The 23,776-nt window shown below is 36.5% G+C and overlaps 1 protein-coding gene across 2 annotated transcripts; it reads left to right on the top strand.

The window, feature by feature from the left end:
* Nucleotides 1-1,646: 1,646 nt before the first annotated feature.
* Nucleotides 1,647-21,487, top strand: LOC128986937 (THO complex subunit 2-like). Of its 2 annotated transcripts, none has more exons than XM_054407554.1 (4): nt 1,647-1,734; nt 12,497-12,587; nt 13,959-14,946; nt 19,043-21,487. In XM_054407554.1, the coding sequence occupies exons 3-4, from the start codon at nt 14,040-14,042 to the stop codon at nt 19,255-19,257; spliced, it is 1,122 nt and encodes a 373-aa protein (XP_054263529.1). In that variant the 5' UTR covers nt 1,647-1,734; nt 12,497-12,587; nt 13,959-14,039; the 3' UTR covers nt 19,258-21,487. The 2 variants fall into 2 exon arrangements, with proteins under 2 accessions (XP_054263529.1, XP_054263528.1); XM_054407553.1 differs by lacking the exon at nt 1,647-1,734 and adding an exon at nt 1,741-1,880.
* Nucleotides 21,488-23,776: the final 2,289 nt, after the last annotated feature.

The following is a 23,776-nucleotide window of genomic DNA, read 5'->3' as shown; positions in this document are numbered from 1 at the left end:
TAGCTGACCCGGCGAACTTCGTATCGCCTAAGTTATAGGTTTCCCCTAAGACAGACCGATGGAAAGAAAGTACCGTTACGTTTAATTTTCAAGATGATCTCGTTCGCATCGCTCAATCACGTCCTGGTTGAAGTTCGTTCGCTACGCTCACTCACCTTTGGGTTGGAGCTCGTTCGCTACGCTCACTCACCTTTAGGTTGGAGCTCGTTCGCTGCGCTCACTTGCCTTCAGGTTAGCTCGTTCGCTACGCTCACTCGCCTCCAGGTTGAAGTTCGTTCGCTACGCTCACGCACCTTTTGGTTGCAAATTAGCTGTTGTCATAAATGTAAAAGAAATAATAGTGCTGCACCCTGTTGGTAATCCTTGTAACTTTAATGCTATTGAACATCATAGAACAGAACCAACTTGTTTAGTTGAAACAGCTGTTAAGATTCATTAATTCCATTTCTCATAAGGTTAACATGGGAAACTCCAGAGCCACTGGGGCGGAGCCCTTTTAAGAATTTCGAAACGGGAAATAGTTTACGTCCGATTCGCATACCTACAGAATTTACACACCAAATTTCATAACGACCGGTGAAGTCGTTCCGGAGGAGTTTGCAGACAAACACTGTGACACGAGAATTTTATATATTAGATAGATTTTTAGTCCATTATAACATCGTGCATTTACAAACTAAGGCCATAATCTCAAAATAGTGCTAGATAAAGATAAGGGGACACCACCATTCATTGTTGACCTATTTTCACTCGATTGTATAACGAACTCGTACGGAGAATGCCGAACTCACACGAACTCGGAACGTCTCGAGTCGAGTATCTAGTGCGGCCTTGGTCGAGTCGAGTCGACTCGTAAAGCTGACACGCTATTGGCCGGTACCGAGACGGCCGACTCGCAAAACTAACGAACTCGTACGGAGATTGCCGAACTCACACGAACTCGGAACGTCTCGAGTTGAGTCTGACTCGACTCGTAACTCGAGTTCGTTCACGGCAGTTGGCGGGTCGAGTAACTCGAGTCAGGAAAGTAGGACCCGACTCGTCACATCACTAGCCGTACGCAAATGCCGTGGCGCCACGGTAGCGTCCCACGGCCACAATCAGGCGTGTACTCGTGTAGTGTAAACAGTTTTCACCTACACGCGGCGTGTAACACGCCTGACTTTAGCCGTGGCCCCACGACAGTGTAAACACCGCAAGCGGTGTTACTGACTTAGCTTTGTTACTGACTAAGATCAGCGGTTTCATTAGTCAGGATAATTTATTTAAAGTCAAATGATCAGGAACAGCTGGGTCCAGTTTCGAACCATCAAAAAGCCACTTACTGACTTAAGACAACAAGAGTATGTAAATAATTGAAACCCCCATTAATGCAATATCAAGCTCAGCGCATTCCTACCATTCATGGCTATCAAATACAGAAATGTGTCAATCAATTGATACCAGTTAATACTATTTTGGTTAAAACATCCGTAGATCTTTCTTTAATCATGATCAGAAACAATCGATAAGATACTATTTAATATAGTGTACTTTCAAAGCAGTTATTCTGTGGACTGTGGATTCGACTTGAGATGAGAGGGAGAATGGAAGGAAGGAAGCTGTCGCAGTGAAGAAGCACTAGAGAGTAAAAAAAAACAAAGCTAATAAAGCATTGTGGTGTGACGGTGTGGTCTGTGGTGTTGGTTTGGTGCTGTAGTTGTACTAGTGCCGCCATTTTCCGAGTTGTTAAAGGTAAACAGTTTTACTTCATTGGGAACAATTTTGGCTATTTCATGTATTTGTGTTCCTTTTGTATTTTTACGTTTTACATTTTATAACTGTATGGAGCTGCCTATTTCCAGACAAAATACCGTCAGAAATAGGAACAAGTCTATCAGGTATTCCTCTTGCGGCATTGAGCCGGTAATTTACAGCAGTAACTTAACTTATCATTTCGTATTCATTCTTTACTTAACTTACAAAATGCCAATTACCTAAGCTTACTTTACTAACAATTTATACTAACATGTTAACGACTCAGTTTAATAACAATTGACCAGACTTCAATCCAAGGCCAATGCATTACCGCGGTTGCGGCAGGCTGGCAGGCTCATTGTAGTTTGTTTTTGACCGAAGTAGGCCTATGTCCTAGATAGGATAGCTGCCAAAGGAGCCCGAATTAAATAACTGAAAATAGAATGCATAACCTAGCCTAGCCTACCCTAAGCTAAGCCTAGTTCCTGGGCTAACATTTCCAAATAAATTAGGCTTAACTTACCCATCCTAGCCTTAATTGTTGTTTAAATGTCAAGTAAGTTAAACTTAACTTAAGGCTAGGCTTATTAGTGTGCAGTCAAGCTACGGTACTAAGTTAGACCAAGTTTAGCCTACCTACCTTGAAGTTTTGTACTTAGTATGAAACGTTCATTCACAAACTAGGCAAAAGTTAAAGTCATTGTAAATTTTTGTTTTTCCCATGCTTTTCTGTGGCTGATAAGTTAGGCCTACCTATCTACTGGTAATCTCTAGCCCAGGCCTAGCTAAGTAGATAACTACACCAGTTGGCTAGGTTTACAGTTTAGCAAATACCCTATTTACTGTAGGCTATTTACATTGGGATATGATGTTATTTTTATATGTCTACTTACAGTATTTTTAACGCTGAATCCAAAAATGCAATCAGTTTTGGTCGGAGAGATTCCTAAGTTGCCGTAAAACGAAGGTTAGGATTACGAATCTAAGGATAATTGAGCGGTATTGAAGGTAATGGTAATATGGCGTAGTTTGGACTGGACGGGTCCGTACTGAGTGAGGAGTGAGGAGGACTGAGTGAGAAGAGCAAACAACTGTTTATACTTGATCTAATGCGGAATGAAATCAAATCAATTCGTTTTGATTTTTGAAACCAAATAGGCCTAATCAGTTCTTATTTAGGCATGTGAGGAAGGTAGGTTGGGTTTTATGCGGATTCGTGACTGTATTAAGTGTTTTGAAGTGAGGTTAGATTAGGAAGGTAAAGGTTAGGTTATAATGAACCGACTCATTAATTTATGCAACTTCCAGACTGTTTTTGCACAATTAAATAGTGGGTGAAACACAATGAAATAACGATATCAAAAATGCGCAAGCAGTGCCTGTGCGACCAAAAAATTTAATTATTCGCAAACCGTTTAAGAACACTTTCAAAATTTTTATGACAAGTTTTCTATGTCTTGAACATAAAAAAAAAACTGTATAAGGTAAACTGCCCAAATACCGTGACCTTAAGGGATGTTGCTATACATTTTTAGTTTTACCAAAATTTTATGAATTTAAGATGAAACGTTTTAATACTGTTTTTTCTCCTATGAATTCCTGAACAAAACGATGTGGCTATGTTTGAATGAATACTAATAAACAAAATATTTAATAAGTAAAATACCCGTAGGCCTCATTTCATCATCACGGCCTAACTCCGTGATTCACGGAATTAATGCCGTGATTTTTTTTCCGAAGTCTGTGATGTGACTTAGTAAAACCTACCAAAAAATAGTGTTTGGCAGCTGTTTTATGACTAAAAAGTAACTAAACACAAGAAGAAAACTTTACGTAAGCTACCAAACCTTCAATTTAGTCTGCTGGGGCAGAAGAGCACATCACACAGCAAAATGCTACTGTTACTGCATACATTACATAGAGAAAGGAAATAAGTACACAGAGAAGAGAGCTGAACGTTAGCTTTATGTGTAAAAAAAATTTAACAAATCATAAATGTACAAGGACGGAAACGAAATTAGTTTACATAGATAGCTGAACGCTTTATGTGTAAGAGATAAACAAATCATAAATGTACAAGGACGGAAACGGAATTAGTTTACATAGATAGCTGAACGTTAGCTTTGTAAGAAATAAACAAATCATAAATGTACAAGGACGGAAGCAAATTAGTTTACATAGATAGAAGAGAGCTGAACGTTAGCTTTAAGTGTAAGAAATAAACAAATCATAAATTTACAAGGACGGAAACAAAATTAGTTAACATAGATACAGTAGTAAGATTAGGCCTAATATTTACATGAACACATGCTGTACTTCATTTTAAACAAACAAATTTAGAACCTAACTTGACAATAAATTATGCATAGGTACACAAAAGAACAAAAATTAGATTAGTAAGTATCGGTATTTAGATTAGATTAATGAAGTTTAACCAAACCAAAACAGACTTAAACTTTATATTACACTACGTATAACACCACACTTTTTGCCCATACTGTGATGAGGCATCCTCAGTGGTAAACCTGAGACTAGAATGCCAGGGTGAATCATTGTTATTTTACTCATACTGTGGCATGTGAGAGGGGGTTTTAATCTCCCTTAGAGGCAGTCCCTGGAATGTACATGACTCATGCAGGGAGGTCACATTCCATGGATTGCCTGGCGAGATTACTCCTCTCCCACATGCCATAGTATGAGTAAAATAACAATGATTCACCCTGTCCTTCTAGTCGCAGCTTTACCACTGAGGATGCCCCATCACAGCAAGGGGAAAAAGTGTTGTATTGTACGTAGTGTATAATAAACTGAATAGGCGCGACTCTCACTGAAAAACTGAGAACCCAGTGATGACATCGACTGCTTTAGCCTACTAATGAAAACAATATACAACAACGCCTAAAAGATAAATAATCTACATGCTTAAAACAAATCACAAAATACATTAAGCGACTAGAAATAAATAAAAATCCACATGCATAAAACTGAGCAACAAGACAATTAATGGGACTAGAAATAGGTAAACAAAGGAATAATTTGAACATCTAAAAAAAAAAATTTACATACATGCAAGGGATTATTTTACCATAGATAAAACATAGTTATGTTTGATCTATGATTTTACGAAGATGGAAAAACACATTAAAATGATGAAAAGTCAGTAGGCTTAACGTCAGGTAGCCCCATCGGTCGAAGTTTGGTTCTCTTAATATGCGTACTATTTCCTTGACTGGAACATTGTCCACATCATCGTTGATTGGCCACTTGAACTTCTTTTTTTCCAAGAACTTAACCGTTACACTTTTTGCATTTCCTTTGCCGTTAATTGACAAAATTTGTCCCACATATTTTTCGGTTCATCGTTGTTCATATATGGCACGACTAACCACTGGCTTTGTCGGAGATTGTCTAGATCTAGTGGCAGAGGTGTCTCTTCCACGGGAGATTCTTCTAGGGCGTGCACTCCTTTTAGGTCTTCCTCAACGTCGTCGCCTTCTTCGGACTCGTAATCAGATCTTCTCTTTTTTTTAGCCCTCAATTCGTCCATTTCCTTTCTTGCTTTTTGTCTACCTTCCCGCAATCGTTTCCTTTCCTCCTTCTCCTTTTCTGTTCTTAATTTATCTTCTTCTTTTTGCTGATAGAAATTTTTCCAATTTTTCCATCCGCAGACGTTGCCGCGCTTGGAAATTTTAGTCTATTCCTGATGGTTTTTGATTTTGGTGGCTTCTGTTCAGGCCAGTAAAGCGCGTCTTTAAATGTTGTCGTCATTTTTGCCTTCATATTTTGCGGGGTCAAGGTCGGTTTTTTGGGTGAGGATTGATTCGGTGTTTCCGGGGGGATCATTATGGAGTTTTGGTCACACTACGAATTAGGGGTCTGTGGGAAATTGGCAGGTGAGCTTAGGTTTAAAAGAAAAGATTGGTTTGATAAGTTGGATAGGTTGAATGAGAGGGGAGAGGGAATATCAATCGGAGAAGAGGTTGTGGTATCAAGATGGGAACATGATGGTTCGGTGTTTAGATATAAATCTGGGTTTGTCGATTGTCTCAACAGTGGATTTTTTGATGCAGGGTTGATTTGTTATGTGTATTTTTTTTTACTGTAATTACCGGCACTTCAAGTTCGATAGGGAAACTAATATCTTCATTCACAAGAAAGTCAACAGCCACTTCCGTCCCATCGGCAGTTACGTACGCCTCTACCACGTCTTCTTCTTTTTCTTCTTCTTCTTTTGCAACTTCTATACCATGTGGATTAACCTCAGGTTATCTCTCTTCATTGGGCATCCCATCAAGTCCTTCTTTGTAGAGGGAGACTTCTTTTTTTATCTCCAACCACACTCCATGGAGAGATTTGTCTTCTATTTTGACGTTGTTGTCTTGGAAGGTCTTAAGTCTCTCCTTCCCAATTTTGTCCTCAATATATGTCAGGTGGCTACGCAACATTAGCCATTGGCTGTAGGGTTTTTTTGTAAACCACTATTGTTCTTCACCAGCTTCTTGAAATCTATGTCATCAGGATTGAGAGTTGACAGCCCAGTAGTGATGAAGCCACTGGTTATAGCAGTGGCTATAGATAACCCCCCCCCCCCCATAAAGGAAAAAAAAACCCCCGAATAACCTACTCCATAATGAACATTGTTCACAGAGGGTGGATCAGAAATTGTTGCGGGTAGTTTCATAATCTTTGCGAATCAAATCGGGGATTTCCAGTGGCAATTACGTGGAAAGTCATCATATTAGGTTGGCAACACTGCCGCTCATGCGCTGTAAGTTCCCGCTCAGACTGTTCTGGGTCTGGCACGTTTTCCTGTGCTTGTTGCCTGTGTTCTATGTGTTACTTGTTATTCAGTGATGATGTGTTCACAATGTCTAAGAGGAAAGCATCAGCATAGCAAAGCTTGATAACAGATTTGTTTAGAAAGCGTATGGTAACTAAAACTGAGCATACTGAAAGTGATGACAGTTCCTGATAACAAACAATATCATTCTGCCTTGCTTACTTTGCGACGACGCGTGGTGTAGGGGCGGGTGGGGGAGGGGTATCTGGTGCCTGGGGAGGGTCACTCTTTCCACCCAATAATTTTACCTACAGTCAGGGGCATCGCACGAAAAAAGTATTTCGGGGGAGACACTGAATTTCCCAACTATTTTACTCGAACTATATTAGGCTACACGAATTTCACAACTATATTATTATCAAGTTTTAACAGTAGCCTAAGGATATTATTTTACGTTTAAATCTTCTTTACAGCTGACATACACAAATAACAAGAAATTTAGGGCTTTCTCACAATATTGTTTTTGACTGTCAATCTTCATTGTTTATTGTGTCTTAAGTGTCTCAACAAATGTCTCAACACACTGTAGGTCTACTGATCAATAATACATTAAGTTTTCAGCCTGTCAAAATCTATTTGAAACAAAAATTCACTAGATACGGCTCTTCACGCGTAGCACAGAAGGCAACAACAACAACTTAATGACAATTTGTTCGTTTGTTGCGATGTGGTTTTGATTTATTAGTTACTTACTATTTCCTGATACCGACCGGCCAGAGACAGCCTCATTTGGGTAGATTTTTGGAGTTCTTTTGAACGTTCTTTACACCTCTGGAATGCCTGAAAAAGTGAGTTTTGAGTTCGAATTTTTCGGTATTCCATACCCCCCAGGCCCCCCGGTATTGGGCCTCCTCCATCCCCCCCCCCCAAAGCCATGTTCTAGTTACGCCACTGGGTTAAAGCGTTCTTATTGATGCCTTCTTTTAGAGATTTGTCTAATAGAGGAGCAAACTCCTCTATTTTAATCTTGGATGCGCCTGCCTCCAACCGCCGTTGCTCGACAGTCCTTTTCCACGCCGACTTAAGTGGATGAAAAACAGAGACGTCCATGCGTTGGAGAATGTGTGTTGAGTTAGGGTAAAGGGAAATCAGCTCAATCCCATTCTCTGAGCAGATTTCGCTCAGATGAAGAGTAAGGTGGGAGGTGTGCCCATCTAAAAACAGGACGACAGGTCTGGGAATTTGATTTGCCAGCAACCAAGTGTGAAAGATATTTGTGACAAATTCAAAAAATGTCTCCCTCGTCATCCAGCCATTCTCTGATTTACCAAAGCCCCAGGTGCTTGGTACCTGCTGGACGATATTTGATGGTACTCTTTCGTATGAGTAGACGATCATTGGTGGTGCCAAGTCACCTGAGGCATTTGCTGTGAAAAGGACTGTGAGACATTCCTTTTCATCGTTTCCTGTGATCGTGTAAACCTGTTTCTGACCTTTCCTTACGTATACTTTTTTTGCCTTTAGGGCATAGGAAGAAGGCAGTTTCATCACAGTTGAACACCCTCCTGGGGTTATCGAAGATGGTCATCAGGTTCTTGCCTTCTAGGTATTCTCTTATTTCTTAAAACTATTTCCTGATGTGTCCCTCTGTGACATTTGCCCTGGTGGTTGTTAGGGTTTGTGACACTCTGGCCGAAATTTCAGGATGTCTTCCTGTAAATAGAGCCAACCATTTATCCCCAGGGGCGCTGTCGGAAAAGGGATTTTCTCGATCCAAATTCTTCATTAATTTCTGGACGCTGGTGAGAAGCTGGTCTTTGCTGATAGGGAAACCAGCGCGTCCAATCGCAATAACCCAGTCGACGATTGTTTGCTTTTCTTCGGGAGTCAAAATAGACGGACGTCCCATCTCGCAGAAAGTGGCATACTTTCCACTGATCTTGTCCTTCAAAGTCTGCCTGGGAATGCAGAACTGCTTTGAAGCAGCGGAAACCGTCATCCCATCTTGCACTGCTGCGATGGCCGCTTCCAAAGTCTCCTGGGAGTAAGCTCTTCTGGATGCTTTCGGAGTACAGTAGACATTCTATAAAAAAAGAAACACAACTTTGTAGGAGATAAAAAACAGTGACATAATAAGTGTTCATTATATTCTTGAACACACAGTTATATACATTTGAATAAAAACCAATCAATAAACTCACTTACACATTTAAGATGTAGTATTTTTAGCTATAAACAACAATATTTAAACTAATTCAAAGTTAAGTTACAAATCAACCGAACCACACAACACAATTAAGGTTTGTTAGGTGCACATATGTTACTCAATTTTTAGCGTTAATTAATATTTTAATGAAACTATTTTTTTACAATATCTGTAAGTACATAGAAAACCACTAATATCTTTATATTTTCAAACATGTCATAGCTTAAGGAAAATTCTGCAAAAACAATGATTGTTCTAGCTGGTTGGAGAAAAAAGTTATAGCTGTTTTTCACAATCCATGTCCGTCAAATTTGAAAAAGTTAAATTTAAATATATGATAATTTTTATAAATTTGTATTAGGTCTATACTCTAGAGTGACCTATATATAGTTTTTTATGTTCAAGACATAGGAAACTTGCCTTAAAAATTTGAAAGTGTTATCTTAAATGGTTTGTCAATAATTAAATGTTTTGGTCGCCCAGGCTACATTTGGTTGTCGATTCCGAGGCCTGAAATGGTCAAAACGGTGTATCGAAAAAAAAATTCATATAAAAAAAGTATCAGCAGTATCTTCGAAATATTTTGCATTTTTACTTAGGGCATAGGAACGAACATTTTCACAAAGTTTCATCAAATTCTGAGATGGAGGGTTTCATGACCCGGATGATTTGACGTGGAATGACTCTAATGCTAAGTTACACGGGGTGCCAACTATTGGTAAAATCCACAAATTTATGTGTAAAAAAACTTACTGGTAGACTAAGTTACATGTGCAAACTGCTACCTACATTAATAAAAAACCCCTGCTGCAGCAAACCTGCATAATTATTATTTACTTTACTAAGAAAAATACTTTAAATCATAAACGAAATAAGGTACATTGGTATAATCCGGAGGCCACCCTTATACAGCGCTTCAGTGGTTATGCTAGGTTGGGTTATCTTTAGTTAAATATGTTTGTAGGACTTTCCTCGTTTCAATATGAGTCTAACGATACCAGATGATGATTCATAAGTTACTTTCGCACGCCAAGTCGCCTTCTAGTAGGCCAAGGTTAGGTCGTTGACCGGAGCGCGCGCATCACCTGTAAAAATATATAACTTGTATCAGGGGTTTTTGGCGGGCGAAAGTATGACTCATCTGGTATCGTTCGATTCATAACGAAACGAGGAAAGGCCTTCTTAAACATATATTTGATAACTCAACCTAACATAACCGCTTCAACACACTGTACAGTATACCTACTTGGCGGAGTATAGCGGCGGCGATGCATTTAACTCAATCGCCGACATTGCTGCCGAGGCAGAACTCAAAGTCCGCTGGACAGTAAGACAATAAAAGTAGGTATGTTTTTTCCAATTAAACTTATGTAGTTATTTTCAGTCTTTGGTAAAAAAAATCTCTAAAATAAGGGGCCCCCGGATAATACCAAAGTGTCCAAAATAATGTATCCATCTATCTGATATTATTTTCAATGAACTTAATTAAATACATAAGGTTTAATGACACTGGGATGGTGGCGTCGTCCTGTACTCCAGCTACTACGAGGTCACGAATTGTGGATTTTTATAGGCATGCACTGTGGATGCAATACTCCCTGGTGTGGATTAACGTCTGCACTAGTGAGTACTACGACTATAGGCATTACTATCCTAATAATTGACCAATTCGTTAATACCAAGGTAAAAATGTGGTCCGGATTCCACTAAACTGTACCAGGTCCCTTAGTTGCCATTAGCTGTATGGGCTATTAAAAGCTGTGTCTAAGGAATATGTCAGCCTTAGTTACTGACTAGATTACGAGATAGCGCCTCATCTCCTTTCATACTTGGCTTAAAATACTTAATTTGTATGTTCACCATTTAAATGAAAAGTATTGAAAAATTAAATATTGAGTATTACCTAGGTTTGCTGCTACAGGGAGGGTAACCAAGTGACATATTCTAGTAAAATATTAATAGCTTAGTAAAAAATAAATCAATTTGCCAAGTTTGATCAAAATATATCCATAAACAAGCAAAATACAACAGTTTACTAGCCTAATTCTCCATAAGAGTAACATAGGAATTTAACATTTACAATTTTTGGAAGTTTCACTGTAATCAATAGGTAACTGTACAAAAACACTTCAATATACCTATACTATTTGTTTTTCTAAGCCCTTCAAAATTGTTTAGAGAGAAGTTGGCGAACTTTGTTTTGAGGGTTAAATATGAGAAAAACCGATTTTTACCCCCTAAATCTCCTCATAAAACCCAATTCCCCTGGTCCAATCATGCCAACGGGACTCATTATAGCGATTGAACCAATAACCCTTATGTTTGGCAACAAAATCCTGTTTGGTTAGTTAGTGGTTTTCATTTGTCTTGTTATGACAGAACCGACACTCGAGTCTCCCGAAAAGTATGTAACGAGTCAAACTCATAATTCGTATTCAAGTGGTAAACGGTGAATTATTTTACATGTTTACGGAATGCTTTCTATGGAAAATCCGGAAATGAGCAAGAGGAACATCGTGGATAGAGTTCGAGCTTTAACTGGTGCCAGCAGATGTACCATCGAACAGCTGAAAAAAGAATTTGACAACAAACCATTGGTTACCCTGGGGAAAAAAAACTCGCATGAAAACCTGCACTGACTTCCAAAAAACTGCCATCAGAAGGAAGGTGCATGAGCTTTACACGAAAAATATGCCGCCTACTTCAAAGACTGTCGTACAAATGATCAATGAAGATCCTCACCTAGACCACATGTCACTGATCGAACCACAAGACGAGTTCTCAACGACTTGGGCTTCAAGTTTGAAAGGGGACAAATTCTTATTGAAAGTCTTATCTTATTAAGCGTGAAGACATTGTGCAGTGTAGGAAGAAATATTTGATAAAAGTCAAACGATTTAGAGAGGAAAAGAAACAAATATTTTACCTGGACGAGTCTTTGGTGAAATACTGGCCATACTACAAAAAAGGCGTGGACACCTAAATATATAGAATCAGTAAGAGACTTAGTGCACATGAACGGTGAGACAACAGGGCTGCGAGACTTGTCGGGATGAGGGGGGCACCTTATAATGGTTCATATTGGCAGTAAAGATGGGTTTTTGAGAGATCCGGCCAAACCGTCAGGCGACATTGATGCTCATTGGGTGTTTAAAGCGAAAAATAACAGCAAAGATAGAAAACGCAAAATCATCACGATGAAATGAACGGAAAAGTTTTTTAGGATTGGTTCGAGGGCATCCTTCACTTGCTGCCCCCAAGACAGTGTCATTAATGGACAATCCCTCCAATAACAGTGAAACTCTATTTAAGATCCCGAACATGAGTTGGAGAAAATTTATATCCAGAACTTTTTTACGAGCCATTGGGTGTTTTTCAACCAAAGTTACTGTATGTTAAAGCAGAACTTTTAACTCCGATTCCAACTCACTTGCACTTAGCTGCTACAACCAACAACCTATAAAATAGATCAAGCTGAAGATTGTGGCCATACAGTTCTGCGACTTCCACCTTATCATTGTGAGCTGAACCTTATTGAACTGTATTTAAAAACTTGCAATTCTGTGTTAACATGCAATATAGCTATATTAAACTTAGGAAAAATCAGGAGACTTCCACCAAGACAAAATAGTTATGAAGTTCACATTTCGTCTATTAATTACCCCAGCCTTCCCTATGCCTTGGATCAAATATATAGAACTTAATTCTTTATAATTTTATTAAAGATTCTTGTGTTTTGTATCCATGGCTAAATTTAATGTTTTATTTTTTAGGCCTAGTATACCAAAGAGAAGGGCACTGTACGCTGTTGAACAGGTTACAAAGCAAGATTTGACACCTCTCCAGAGACTTAAAAAATTTAAGGTAAGTAGTTTAATCCCTCGAGTATTAAGCCTTGATCTGCAAGCAGTAGTTGGCATATTGATCTTAGATTCTGTCTTGTTGTATTCAACTAATTAAAAATGTATACATATTAAAATTTAGTACCATTAGATATGTTTGGTTGAAAATAAACTGATTTAATTTAAATAGGCCTACTTAACAATATATATATATATACAGTATATAACTATTTATGTAGGCTTATGTATTTTTTTTTTTTTAGTTTTTTAGTTTGTAAGCTAAAATAAAAACATTTCAATGTTAGGTAGGCCTACTCAAAGTGAAAATACTAAATCAAAACTTTTGTGTAGTGTGTAGCCAAATAATTGTAAATCCAGGATATTTATGGGAACTTGATACGGTATTCACCCAGGTTAATACTAAGGGGACATCACATCACTATGTGTAATCTAGGGGTAGATTGTTCTGGGCTTTTTTCAAACACATGGTGTTTGACCATACTCTGTAAAAACCCACACTATACAGTTTTGTGCACCATACAAACACACTAAGCCTGTGTTAAGTTTAGTGTACTGTATAATATATACCCACACTCCCTATTAAAAGCTAAGCTGTAGGCTAACTTTGTTTAGACATAGTGTTGTCCTACAATTGGAGGATGTAGTATTGACCACTCAACCATGAGATGTCCATATGTAGGGTGTGGTTCTCATCACCAAACCCCTCATTATCATGCCTTCCTGTCGTGTCCAGCAGGTAAAGGCCTACTTCCATGTAACTCGTTAGGTACAGTATTCCATCTGAAATTGAATCACTAAAAATACATTTTTTGTAGCTGTGTTATTGAGTTACCGGTTAGTTGTTGGCTATCATATTGTGTCCAGTTCTATTATTAAACTACACCCAATTGGAACAAAAAACCAGCTGTTTTAATCCATAACAAACTGTCAAATGCAAGTAGGCCTATAGGCTATCATATAAGAGTGATTTTGACCATCAACTGTAAAATAAATTGTAATTCCACTGAAACTTAAATAAAAGCCAAAATTAGTTGTAATTGTAAATAGCCTAAAACGTGAGTTTCCTTTACATTGCTTTTACAATCAAAATCAACTTTACTGAGCCATGGCCCGCTCCCCCGGTACTTTTTACCTAAAGTTCTTAGTTACTCTATTTGTACTGTGTAGTTGGCTGAATCAGTGTTTTTAAAAATAAATGAAATCATTGGAGTTGTAACTTTGAAGATTGTAATGAAGTGCAATGAATAAACCTTTGCTGTGAGTAGTCATAGAAGAAAAAAACCAGATCTTTACTTTAGGATGGCTGTTTTCTTGACTTTTTTGCTAATTAATTCCTAAGTTTTAGGCCTAATAGGTACTAATTTTGTTGCAGAAACTACAAGAAAAACAAGCCAAAGTACAAAAAAGTCACACGAAAGAACCTGGTGTAAAAAGAGTAACGTTTGCTGACGAAATGACTTCTGAAGTGGTTGCGGTTAATGGGTCTCACGAGAAAGACTTAGACAACGATGAAAAGATATTAAAACCAAGAAAATCAATCCTTTCAAATGATCATGTTTCACCATTGCAAAATGGTAACAATGAAAATGGATCTGTTTCTGATAATACAGAAAGTGAGGGTATTGAAAATGGTAATGATGCAGATATTCAAAATGGGGAGGCTAGTAAGTCTGACAAGAGAAGTCTACGACAAAAGAATTTGCATGAAAAAAGAGAAGGCACTCCAACCAGGCAGTCCTTGCCTAGGGAAACCAAAATTGTGAAAGAACCCACTCCTAAACCTGAGACACCGAATAAGAGAGAGAAATCAAAACCTAGAGGGACCCCTGCTAAGGTTAATTCCTCAGAAAGTAATCCTGATCTAAGTGTACCCAAGCTGAATGATGGACATAAGGATGGCTCTGAACGTAGGACTGCAGCCTCTGATGAACTTGTTGTTTCAAAAAATGAAGAAAGCATTGCCATTGTTGGTGATGGGATTAACGAGAGTAAAAATGTAAATAGTATCGCAGGAAGTGAAGAAGACGTCGTGAAAGAGAAACCACAAGAAAAAAGCTTTTTTTCTGCATTTCGAAGGATTAGTAGGTCTTCCTTGGAAACAAAAGACACATGTGAGGCTAGCAGTTCCAGTGTATGTCTTGATTCATCATCTATCAAAGAGGCGAATGTCGTACCCTCCGGAGAGATCAAAGGAAGAAAACCAATAAATTCTTTTTCCAGGTTCCCTGGGAGGAATGTGAGCATTACATCTCTTGATAAATCATTGAAGAGAAAAGCAAATGAATCATTTGAAGAAGAAGAAGAAGAAGATAGAAAAAGATTTGCTGGGGAAACTGCAAGCGGCTCAGAAAAATCACCAGGTATGTTCATTTGAAGTATGAGAATCCAAGATATGATTCAGTCATAAATGTAGTAAAAAAAGAAATTGTAGGTATATACCAAGGTGTATAAAAGAAGGTGTGTGCACGCGCATCCCCCACATCTCCAATCAGGCAAAATTTGACGTAGTGTGCAAGGCACAGCTCATGCTACAGCTGAGCTGTATGTTAGGCAGGAAACACTAGTCCACCGACGATTCCTCAACAAAGTAAGTTGTAATTAGCTGGCAATGCCGTTTTGCACTGATTTTGGATGTGGTAATTCAAACAAGAAAAGTAGTTGCTCTAAAGTTAAGTTTCATCGGTTCTTGAAAAAATCTGGATTACAAAACAAATGGATATATGCATGCGAAAAGACAAGGCAATTACTTTATTTAAAACAATATTATTAATTAATTATATTATGACCTAACAAATTTAAACTCTGTCGTCGTTAGGCCTACTGTACGTGATTCACTAACGATTGTGATTTTACGGAAGATTTCGGTGTGGTTTTTCCATTGTCACGTGCGACGCATATGGAACAGTTTGACAATGGCCACGCTCGTCTTAAAGCCTGTTGTCCAAGAATGCGGCTGTTGCGTCTGACGCTGAGGAATAGACGGTGGCGATAGACTCTCAGCGACTGCTAAGCATTGATTTCAATGGGAACTGCTCTGTGAGCAGACGGGATCGCTGAGGGCCAGCGTCTTTTGCAGTGTTGTGTCTGTGTACACCCGTATATTCCATACTATACAGTATCTTAATGTAATAGCTAACTTTTCTTCTCTTGTTAATGGACATGGAGTGCAATTGCATAATGTTTTGACATATTCTCTTCTTCTAGCAAGTCCTAAATGAACTTATATTGTTTCCTTTAAAAAGTAAAAAAAAAAATAACTAAACAGCCTCTTGTATGCATTAAAGTGGTTTTTAATAAGTATTTTAAAACATCCTTTCTCTTTTTGAAAACACTTTGAGTACAAAATCCATGTTCACTATCTAGGTTCACTAACTAGATCTAGAATTTCCTCTTCTATCTCTTCGATCATCAGGATCTTCAACACTTTGCTCTTAAACTCATAGTGAGAGCAAAATACACGTCTATTCAGTTCAACAGTTGGTTGCTGACTGTATTGAAATTCTTGGACAATGGTCCTTGAAGCGATCGACGCCCAGCGATCATCACCCGGCGATGCCCGCTCTGCTATGATCGCTTCAGACGAGATAGGTTTTTGGGGCTAGCCAGGGAGACTGGGGTAGAATGCCACACTTACTTACTTACTTACTGCTGGGGCGCTACAAATCGCAGTCGATTCTTCGCCTCATAGATCAGCCTCTTCCACGCTTCTCTGTCCGCTGCCATCTCCACTGTCCCTCCACACTGACTCACATCTCTCTTAACTTGGTCATACCATCTCATTTTTGGTCTACCCAGTGGACGCTTTCCAGTTGGTACAGCAGAAAAGCGTCCACTGGGTAGACCAAAAATGAGATGGTCTTGAAAAAAAAACAAGAATGCCACACTAGCAATACAAATTGTCCGTGTCCGTGATCTGCACTCCCCCCCCCTCCTCCTCCAAACTCACTACACAGTAAAGCAGTCAGGTAAAAACTAGAACTCTGTGGGGAAAAATCCCATAAGACGCAATGCCCCGCGACTTGTTGTACGTGCAATGCCCTTGGAATGTTGCACGCAGAGAATACACGTGCAATTCAGTTTGTCAAATTGGGTAACGTATTTACGGACTTTTTACTATATTGTGGCCTGCCACATATAATATACCGTTATCATTGATATATAACTGAAGTATTTATATATCGATGACCCAAACCCACAAGTAACGCCTGTGGAAAAAAATTCAGCGAGGTAAGATAAGTGTGGCCCCGGCCTTTAGGTAGCCATAGTTACAGTTACTGCTTTACTGTTATTTAATTAAAAGTTCTTCCTCGTATCAAATGTTCTTGACTACTGCCATACTAATGCTACTCTATTCAATATTGAATACAACGCTAAATTGGATATATAACACTAAATAGTTTTATATATTCAATGCTAATTTGTAACGAATGTCATTTGAAAGTCTTTGAGAAATTACAAGAAAACATATGATTTGGTAAAATAAAACTTGTTCAGCTCGCACGTGACGTAGCTGCGCGAACTGGACGAATTTACGCCTTGCTATGCTCACACCTTATTTTATACACCTTGCGTATATACTCCAGTAGAGACTCAGATTATCTGCCTTTCCGTTTTATCGAAACCTCAATGACCTCCATGCACTTACTTGATACTTGATGTCTTCATCTTTGACTGGATTTCCAGATGGATTGTGTCGGGTTATTTCTTAATTTTTACATTTGCATTTTGCCATCATTCTCGTCCAGGGAACAGATAACATAATGCTCGATGATTGAGTACCGGGAAATTGTTTGCTATTTTCACCCAAAATTTAGACTACCCCACCTTGTTATTTAAGCTATTGAGGTATTTAGTTCTAACAACGATGTTATGCCTCGGCCCTTTTAAAATCAGCAGATTTATTATTTCCTATTTAAATAACATTTTTTTTAATGAGCACTTCAGTTTGCTGCTACAGGGGAGGTAATGAGGTGAGTTTTTAGCGAATTTCTCTATAGAGAAGTAGCTATCGCCATAGGTGGCACGGTAAGACCTAGGTCCGGGACCGATTTACTTTTTCATTTTATGTCCCCAGAGGCTTAATGGCCCCAGGCCCCCATTGTGGTGTAGTGGCTAATTAGCAGTAGTTAGTAAGTAAAGTTAGCGGATTGAGTCTTTTGTGCAAGGAAAGTAGTAAAAAGAAGAGGAATTACTAAGATAAAGTAGAAACCAATAATTTTGTATTTAACATTTTTAGTATAGAACAATTATAGCAAACATTTATATAAATTAATTAAAATGTATTAAGTAATAGCCTATTGGTTTTCCTTTCAGATAGCCATAAATTGTATGATAAATTCAGTTCAGCTACACGAATTGTAGGGACCATCTGTAGATAGGAGAAAGTTATAATTTTGTATATTAACATTTTTTGTATTGAACAATTATTGTAGTAAATATTCATATATATTAATTAAAATATGATGCTCATTTTCAATATGGTTCAAAAGTATTTCTGATAAAATACTGGAGAGGGGTGAACCCATTGCTAGGCCATCTTTTTGGACATAGAAGTCATTTTGGAATCTGAAATAGTTTTGTTTCAATACAATTCTTGTGAGGTTAATGAGTTCATCTATTGCGTTTTTATTTGGCAGGTTTGCTGCGGCGGGGGTATTTCATTGAATTGTTGGTAGCTTAATATGAAATAAACAAAATTAACAATCTGAATGTAATATATTCATATACAGTACAAGTTAACTACAACAGTTTATTTACCTGTTCTCCATAAGAATAATATGTGAATTTTAAATTGAAAACTTTTTTAATTATATTTGTAACTGTTAGGCATACAAGAACGCTTCAAGATACTAATTTATTTATTTTTTTAAGTTCAACTAAATGGTTTAGAAAGATATTAAAAAATTTTATGTTTTTAGGGTCAAAAATGGGAAAAATAAATTTTTACCCCATAAGCCCTGTTCCCATAGTCCAATCATGCTGGTTCGCGACAAATGTAGGTACCTATATATTAGTACCAAATTTCATCAAAATCTGATCATTTTTGCTTAAGCTATCGTGCTAACTGACACACACACACATATAGCCTATATTAATTTGAACCGATGGTGTTTTTGGCCTCTGGGGATCTCAAAACAAAAAAGTAAATTGGTCCCGGGACTAGGTCTTACCATGAGACCTATGTTATTCCCTATATGGGAAATTCGCTAAAAAATCAAATAGAATCTTAAGTTGTAAAGCATATTCATACGCAACTCAATTTAAAATAGGCCTACTTAAAAAATAACAATTAATCATATTTCATAATTGTAAAATTTCATAACCATATCTGTCATTGAAAATATCTAGATACTATGTTCTTCATATAATTATTTTAACACTGTTAAACTAGCTTTATTTATTTTCTGATGTTTTCCCACCCTATCCACTATCCAACTTATGTGTCTGGCTTCACAGGGTGGAGTTTCTTCTCTCCATCATTCAGGGTTTGGTCCCCACCTCAGGCTCCCAAGACCTATCTACCTACCTCCACTCCCTTCCATAAGAGGGAAGAACAAGACTCCATGGCAGTCAACTATGATTCCAAAACCAAGTTGGACCTCGATGAGTCTATCGAAAGCGATGCATTGTCCTCACAACAGAAGGCCAATAAATGGTGTACAATCATGTAAGGAAATATTTTATCTTTTTAGAATAGACCCTAGTGATATACACAATCTCCTCAAGACTCTCATTTTGTGTTATTTAGTCTGAAACATCTATCAGTGCAATCTGTTATGTAGCTATGTTAAATTTATACTTCTCCATCTGAAAAGTTTGTAGCTTAATCCATATTTTGGCCAACAAAGTAAAATTGTTATTTTTGCTGGAACTATAACAGAAAAGTGTCTCTATATTAAAAAAAAAAACCAGTTTTAGAAACAAGATTATGCTGGTAGTTATTTTTAATCCCTATAGAATCGATAAGGAAGTTTTTTAAGAAAACACAATGGCCCAGAAACATTTTAAATAACTACTAAAGATGTTTAAGAAATATTCTGGAGTAAAACTTTTAAATTAAATATTAAACTAACAAAAATAAATGGCACATTTGAAAAACTGTTTATGGTTGTAAATATTTCTGCGTAAGCCTTTCTGCTGTTAAAATATGAAAATAAATTAAACACTCATTACAGAATACTTATATATTTGATAATTAAAATCAGAACTTTGGAAGTTAACAAATTTGTTTTGGAAAAAAGAACTTAACAGTTATACGTCAGTTTTGGTTTTATAGTTCTACATTGTATTGATTTTGTTATATGCTATTCATATTAACGAGAAAAGCTTCTAAGCTCTCTAAAAAGATATAGAACTAACTCATTTTAGTTTAAAAATAAAGATCTTATCAATGTCCGGTGTACTTTGGTACCTACTTAATATTGGTTTATTGTTTATATATTATAGGTAGTATTTTTTATGTATTTGTTCATGTATAAAACCAATTTGTTTAGTAATATTATCTTAAGTATATTAGTTAGCATTATAAAGAACATGTCTTTTGATATTGTACTTTTTGTCATGAGTTACAATGCCTGTATCAGTTTAATGGGTCTAAGATAGATTTTTCACTGTCTCTTCTATTGTTTCAACAGTTGAGTCCATTCTGTAAAACATTTTAAAAGAACTCATGAGAGGTTAATTCAAACTCTTACTTTGGTTATATTTTAATTAGTTGTTATTAATTGCTATTTGATCACGGATCAAGCTTAATTCAAAGTTAACATACAAAATGTGTATTGAATCCTTGAAATTATTAATAGCTCTATTAAAATGCACCTGGAATTCACTAAATTAAACTCTGGTATGCCGTGTCTCCATTCTCATATGAACCAGTGTTTGAAAATACAATTCTGAATAAATCAGTTTATGGCTTAAATTACCCAACACAATACATTCATATTTGTTCATATTTGTTATTATTTTGTTGTGTTTCTACCTAGAAGCAACTATCCGACTAAACGAAACCTTTAGGTATTAGGAGCAAGGTAAGGTTTCAATTAATTAGGATCAAGATCTACTCTTTGTGTATTATATATTTAGCGATAAAATATTTATGTTTAGTATTTATGTTGTAACTTTTTCACGAATTAGAAAATAATAGCATTAAGACTTGTGTTGTACTGGTCCAAAACATAAAAGAAAACAAATTAATTTATTAAGAACAAAATTGCTGTACCTGGTAGGTGTTGAGTGATTTAAGGCTAAGATTGTGTTTTATAGACATTGTAAAGACTTAGTTGTTTGAAATGAAAGATAAAATGAGATCTCAAAATGAGATTTCAAAGGTTAGGAAACCAAACATCACAATGGAAGAGGTACGAAAAGGAATCAAGTTGTATTGGAATATTTCCTTAACCTAATACAATAGTTTTACATAATAGTACAATAAACATAACCAATGCCATTAATTGCACCACCTATGGTCTGAAATGTGCCAATTTTGAATAATTAATATTAATATTATGATTTTTTGTTTGGAAGCCAAATAACAAAACACAACGTTCAACCAACTTGTGAGCTCGAGTTTAGAGAAAGTGATATTTTTTTATATTGGTTATTGATAAGTTATTTATGAAACATTTTTTTGTATCTCTTAGTGTTAATTTTTATCCTTCATTAATTAGATTAGTTGAAAATTAAATTATTCGTAATTAATTAGATTAGTCCAAATTGAGTTATTTGATTGATATAAAAAAATATGTCACTTATATGAAATTTTCCTTATTTATGAGTTAAGGATATTAACAAAATTCTATAAATTCTGGTATTGAACAGAATACTTTCTATAACTAATATTTGTTCAAACCAAAGCTTTGTTTTGTAATAAAATATGGTAACTCTTTATTTACATACATTTATGTTATTAGCTGTTTTATATTTAGAACAATAAATTATTTTATGAAGCCGATTGGTAATTGAAATTATCCTATTTTCCTGTCACATGGGTTAAGCTTGTATTTAAAAAGTTATGTATGAACTAAAGAATCATTACTTACCAGTTTTTTTTCTTCATATTATCAAATCAAATAATTAACTATTTATGTCCTGCATAACATTTACAGTGAATGGTAGTGACGCTTATTTTTAGGCGTAATATATATATATATGTACTTAAATGATGTACAATTGAATCATGACAGTATTAATTGTCAAACTCCTGTTGTAACAACACCATTTACTTGACTTATAAATTCATTGAAGGAATAACAAGGGGTGTCAACTGTCAATCATAAATATTTAAAATTTTTTACTCTCTTTTTAATTTTCTGGCGATCTATTAAAACATTTCTTTTAATTTTCTTGTAAAACTCTGATTTATGTATTCAAAATTCAGATTATTCTGTGTCTAATATGAGCATTATACTTTCAACCTAGCTTAATTCTATCACATTTTTCCTCAGTTTTAATGTGTTATTGCTCTGTGTACACCAATTTTATGTGCTATATGTGAGTGAATGAAACGTAGGAAAAGTAAATAAGCTTCTGGGAATGTTTTTCCCATCAACAAATTAGCATGATTTTAGTGATTTATTGCTGGACCACTAATCTTTGTTACCATCAGAATGTATGGATTTTTAAACTAAATGCTTACTTTTAAAAGACTATCAATACAACTCATGTTATCATGAACCTTATAATACAGAGGAGCCTGGTAAATTGCTCTGTTTACACTGTATTCACACTACTAATCATACTGTATTGGCACTGTTGGTTTTTTGTGGAAAGGGAGTTAAGGTATAGCTAGCTGTGGCTAATTTGAGCTGCTGGCCTATCTTGTGCTTTAAGTAAATCCCTACAGATGCAAAACACTATTTTCTCTTATTTCCCTTTGCATCATTGCCACCTTTCATGGGGATGTAAACCTTCTCAGGGCTAGGGCTGGACAGTTCAGTAGGTGTTCACAATCTTAATTGACCCATTACCAATTAGGCTAACTAATATTCTGATATCTTAGAACCAAAATGTCTTTTCAGTTCCCCGTGCGGTTTCCGGGTTAGAATAGGACCGCAGCCTTTCCCGGCTTGTCGTAAGAGGCGACTAACAGGGACTGTTCACTCTTCAGGCCCCCAACTTTTTCTCCTACCAAATCTTCTTCTTAGGTTCGGTCCTAAAAATATTTTTTCTGTTCTTTCTACAACCCATTTTGGGAAATTCTTTCTTTTGTGGCACACTAGGAGGCCCTGAGAGTGGTCATCATGTGTAGTGGGGCTGATGTGTGAACAGAGGCATGCACCTACAAAGGCTAGGAAAAGCAGCTATTAAGGGCTGGGCTACTCTACGGTACTGTTATCTGGCAGATAACCTGCATTTTCAATTATTAAGCTATCCTATTTCATTTGTTGGTTTGACCTGCTAATAACGTTCAAAATAATTATTCATTGTAAAAATATAAATATTTTGAAAATACACCAGACAGGTTTGACAATATACGAACCTTTCAGTTGATGTAACTAGCAGAGTTAAGAATATCATCATGGCTTTACATAAGTCTGGAAGGCTTCTTGCTATGGTATTGTTTTCTATCATGAGAAATTCTGCCAATTCCCTTTTGGTTGTCATTCCTCTACTTTTTATATCTTCGGACGCAATGTTTTTCAAAGGTACAACTTGCATTTCCAAGACATTAGACACGTCTGCCTCATATTAAATACAAAATCTTTAGGTAGATGTTTTAAACTTATTTTTTGTTTGTTCAGTTATGTTCTTTGGGCAGAGCCGCATTTAGCCATCGGCGCCCCTAGGCACACAAAGCAGATGTGCCCTGCAGTAATATTGGTTGCGAAACGTAAATAATGTCACGATAATTTTCCTTGAGTAGAATATACAAGGATAATCCGTTGATATTTTAAATCGATCAACTCCTTTAAAATGTATAATATCATATTAAACTTCGCAGTAATTGGAATGTAACCTGTCCGTAATACTACACCTCTAATGACTAATGAGATTAACTGATCAATGTTAAATACCTTCCGTCAGAAAATCTCAATCTTGTAAAATGTAGAAGTGGAACATTTACAATACCATATTGTATCCAAAATAAATTATGTCCATGTAGCCTATTGAAAATCAGAAATAATTACTTCATTATACATAATTTGAAAATATAATTGATGCAAAATTAAATTTTGAGATTCATTATAAATA

This window comes from Macrosteles quadrilineatus, unplaced genomic scaffold (genome assembly GCF_028750875.1).
Source record: "Macrosteles quadrilineatus isolate MER2022 unplaced genomic scaffold, UCM_ALF_1.0 Scaffold_2__2_contigs__length_208266976, whole genome shotgun sequence".
In the NCBI taxonomy this organism is placed as follows: Eukaryota; Metazoa; Arthropoda; class Insecta; order Hemiptera; family Cicadellidae; genus Macrosteles; species Macrosteles quadrilineatus.
The sequence above is the reverse complement of the archived record's forward strand: the minus strand, read 5'-3'. Positions and strand labels throughout refer to the sequence as shown.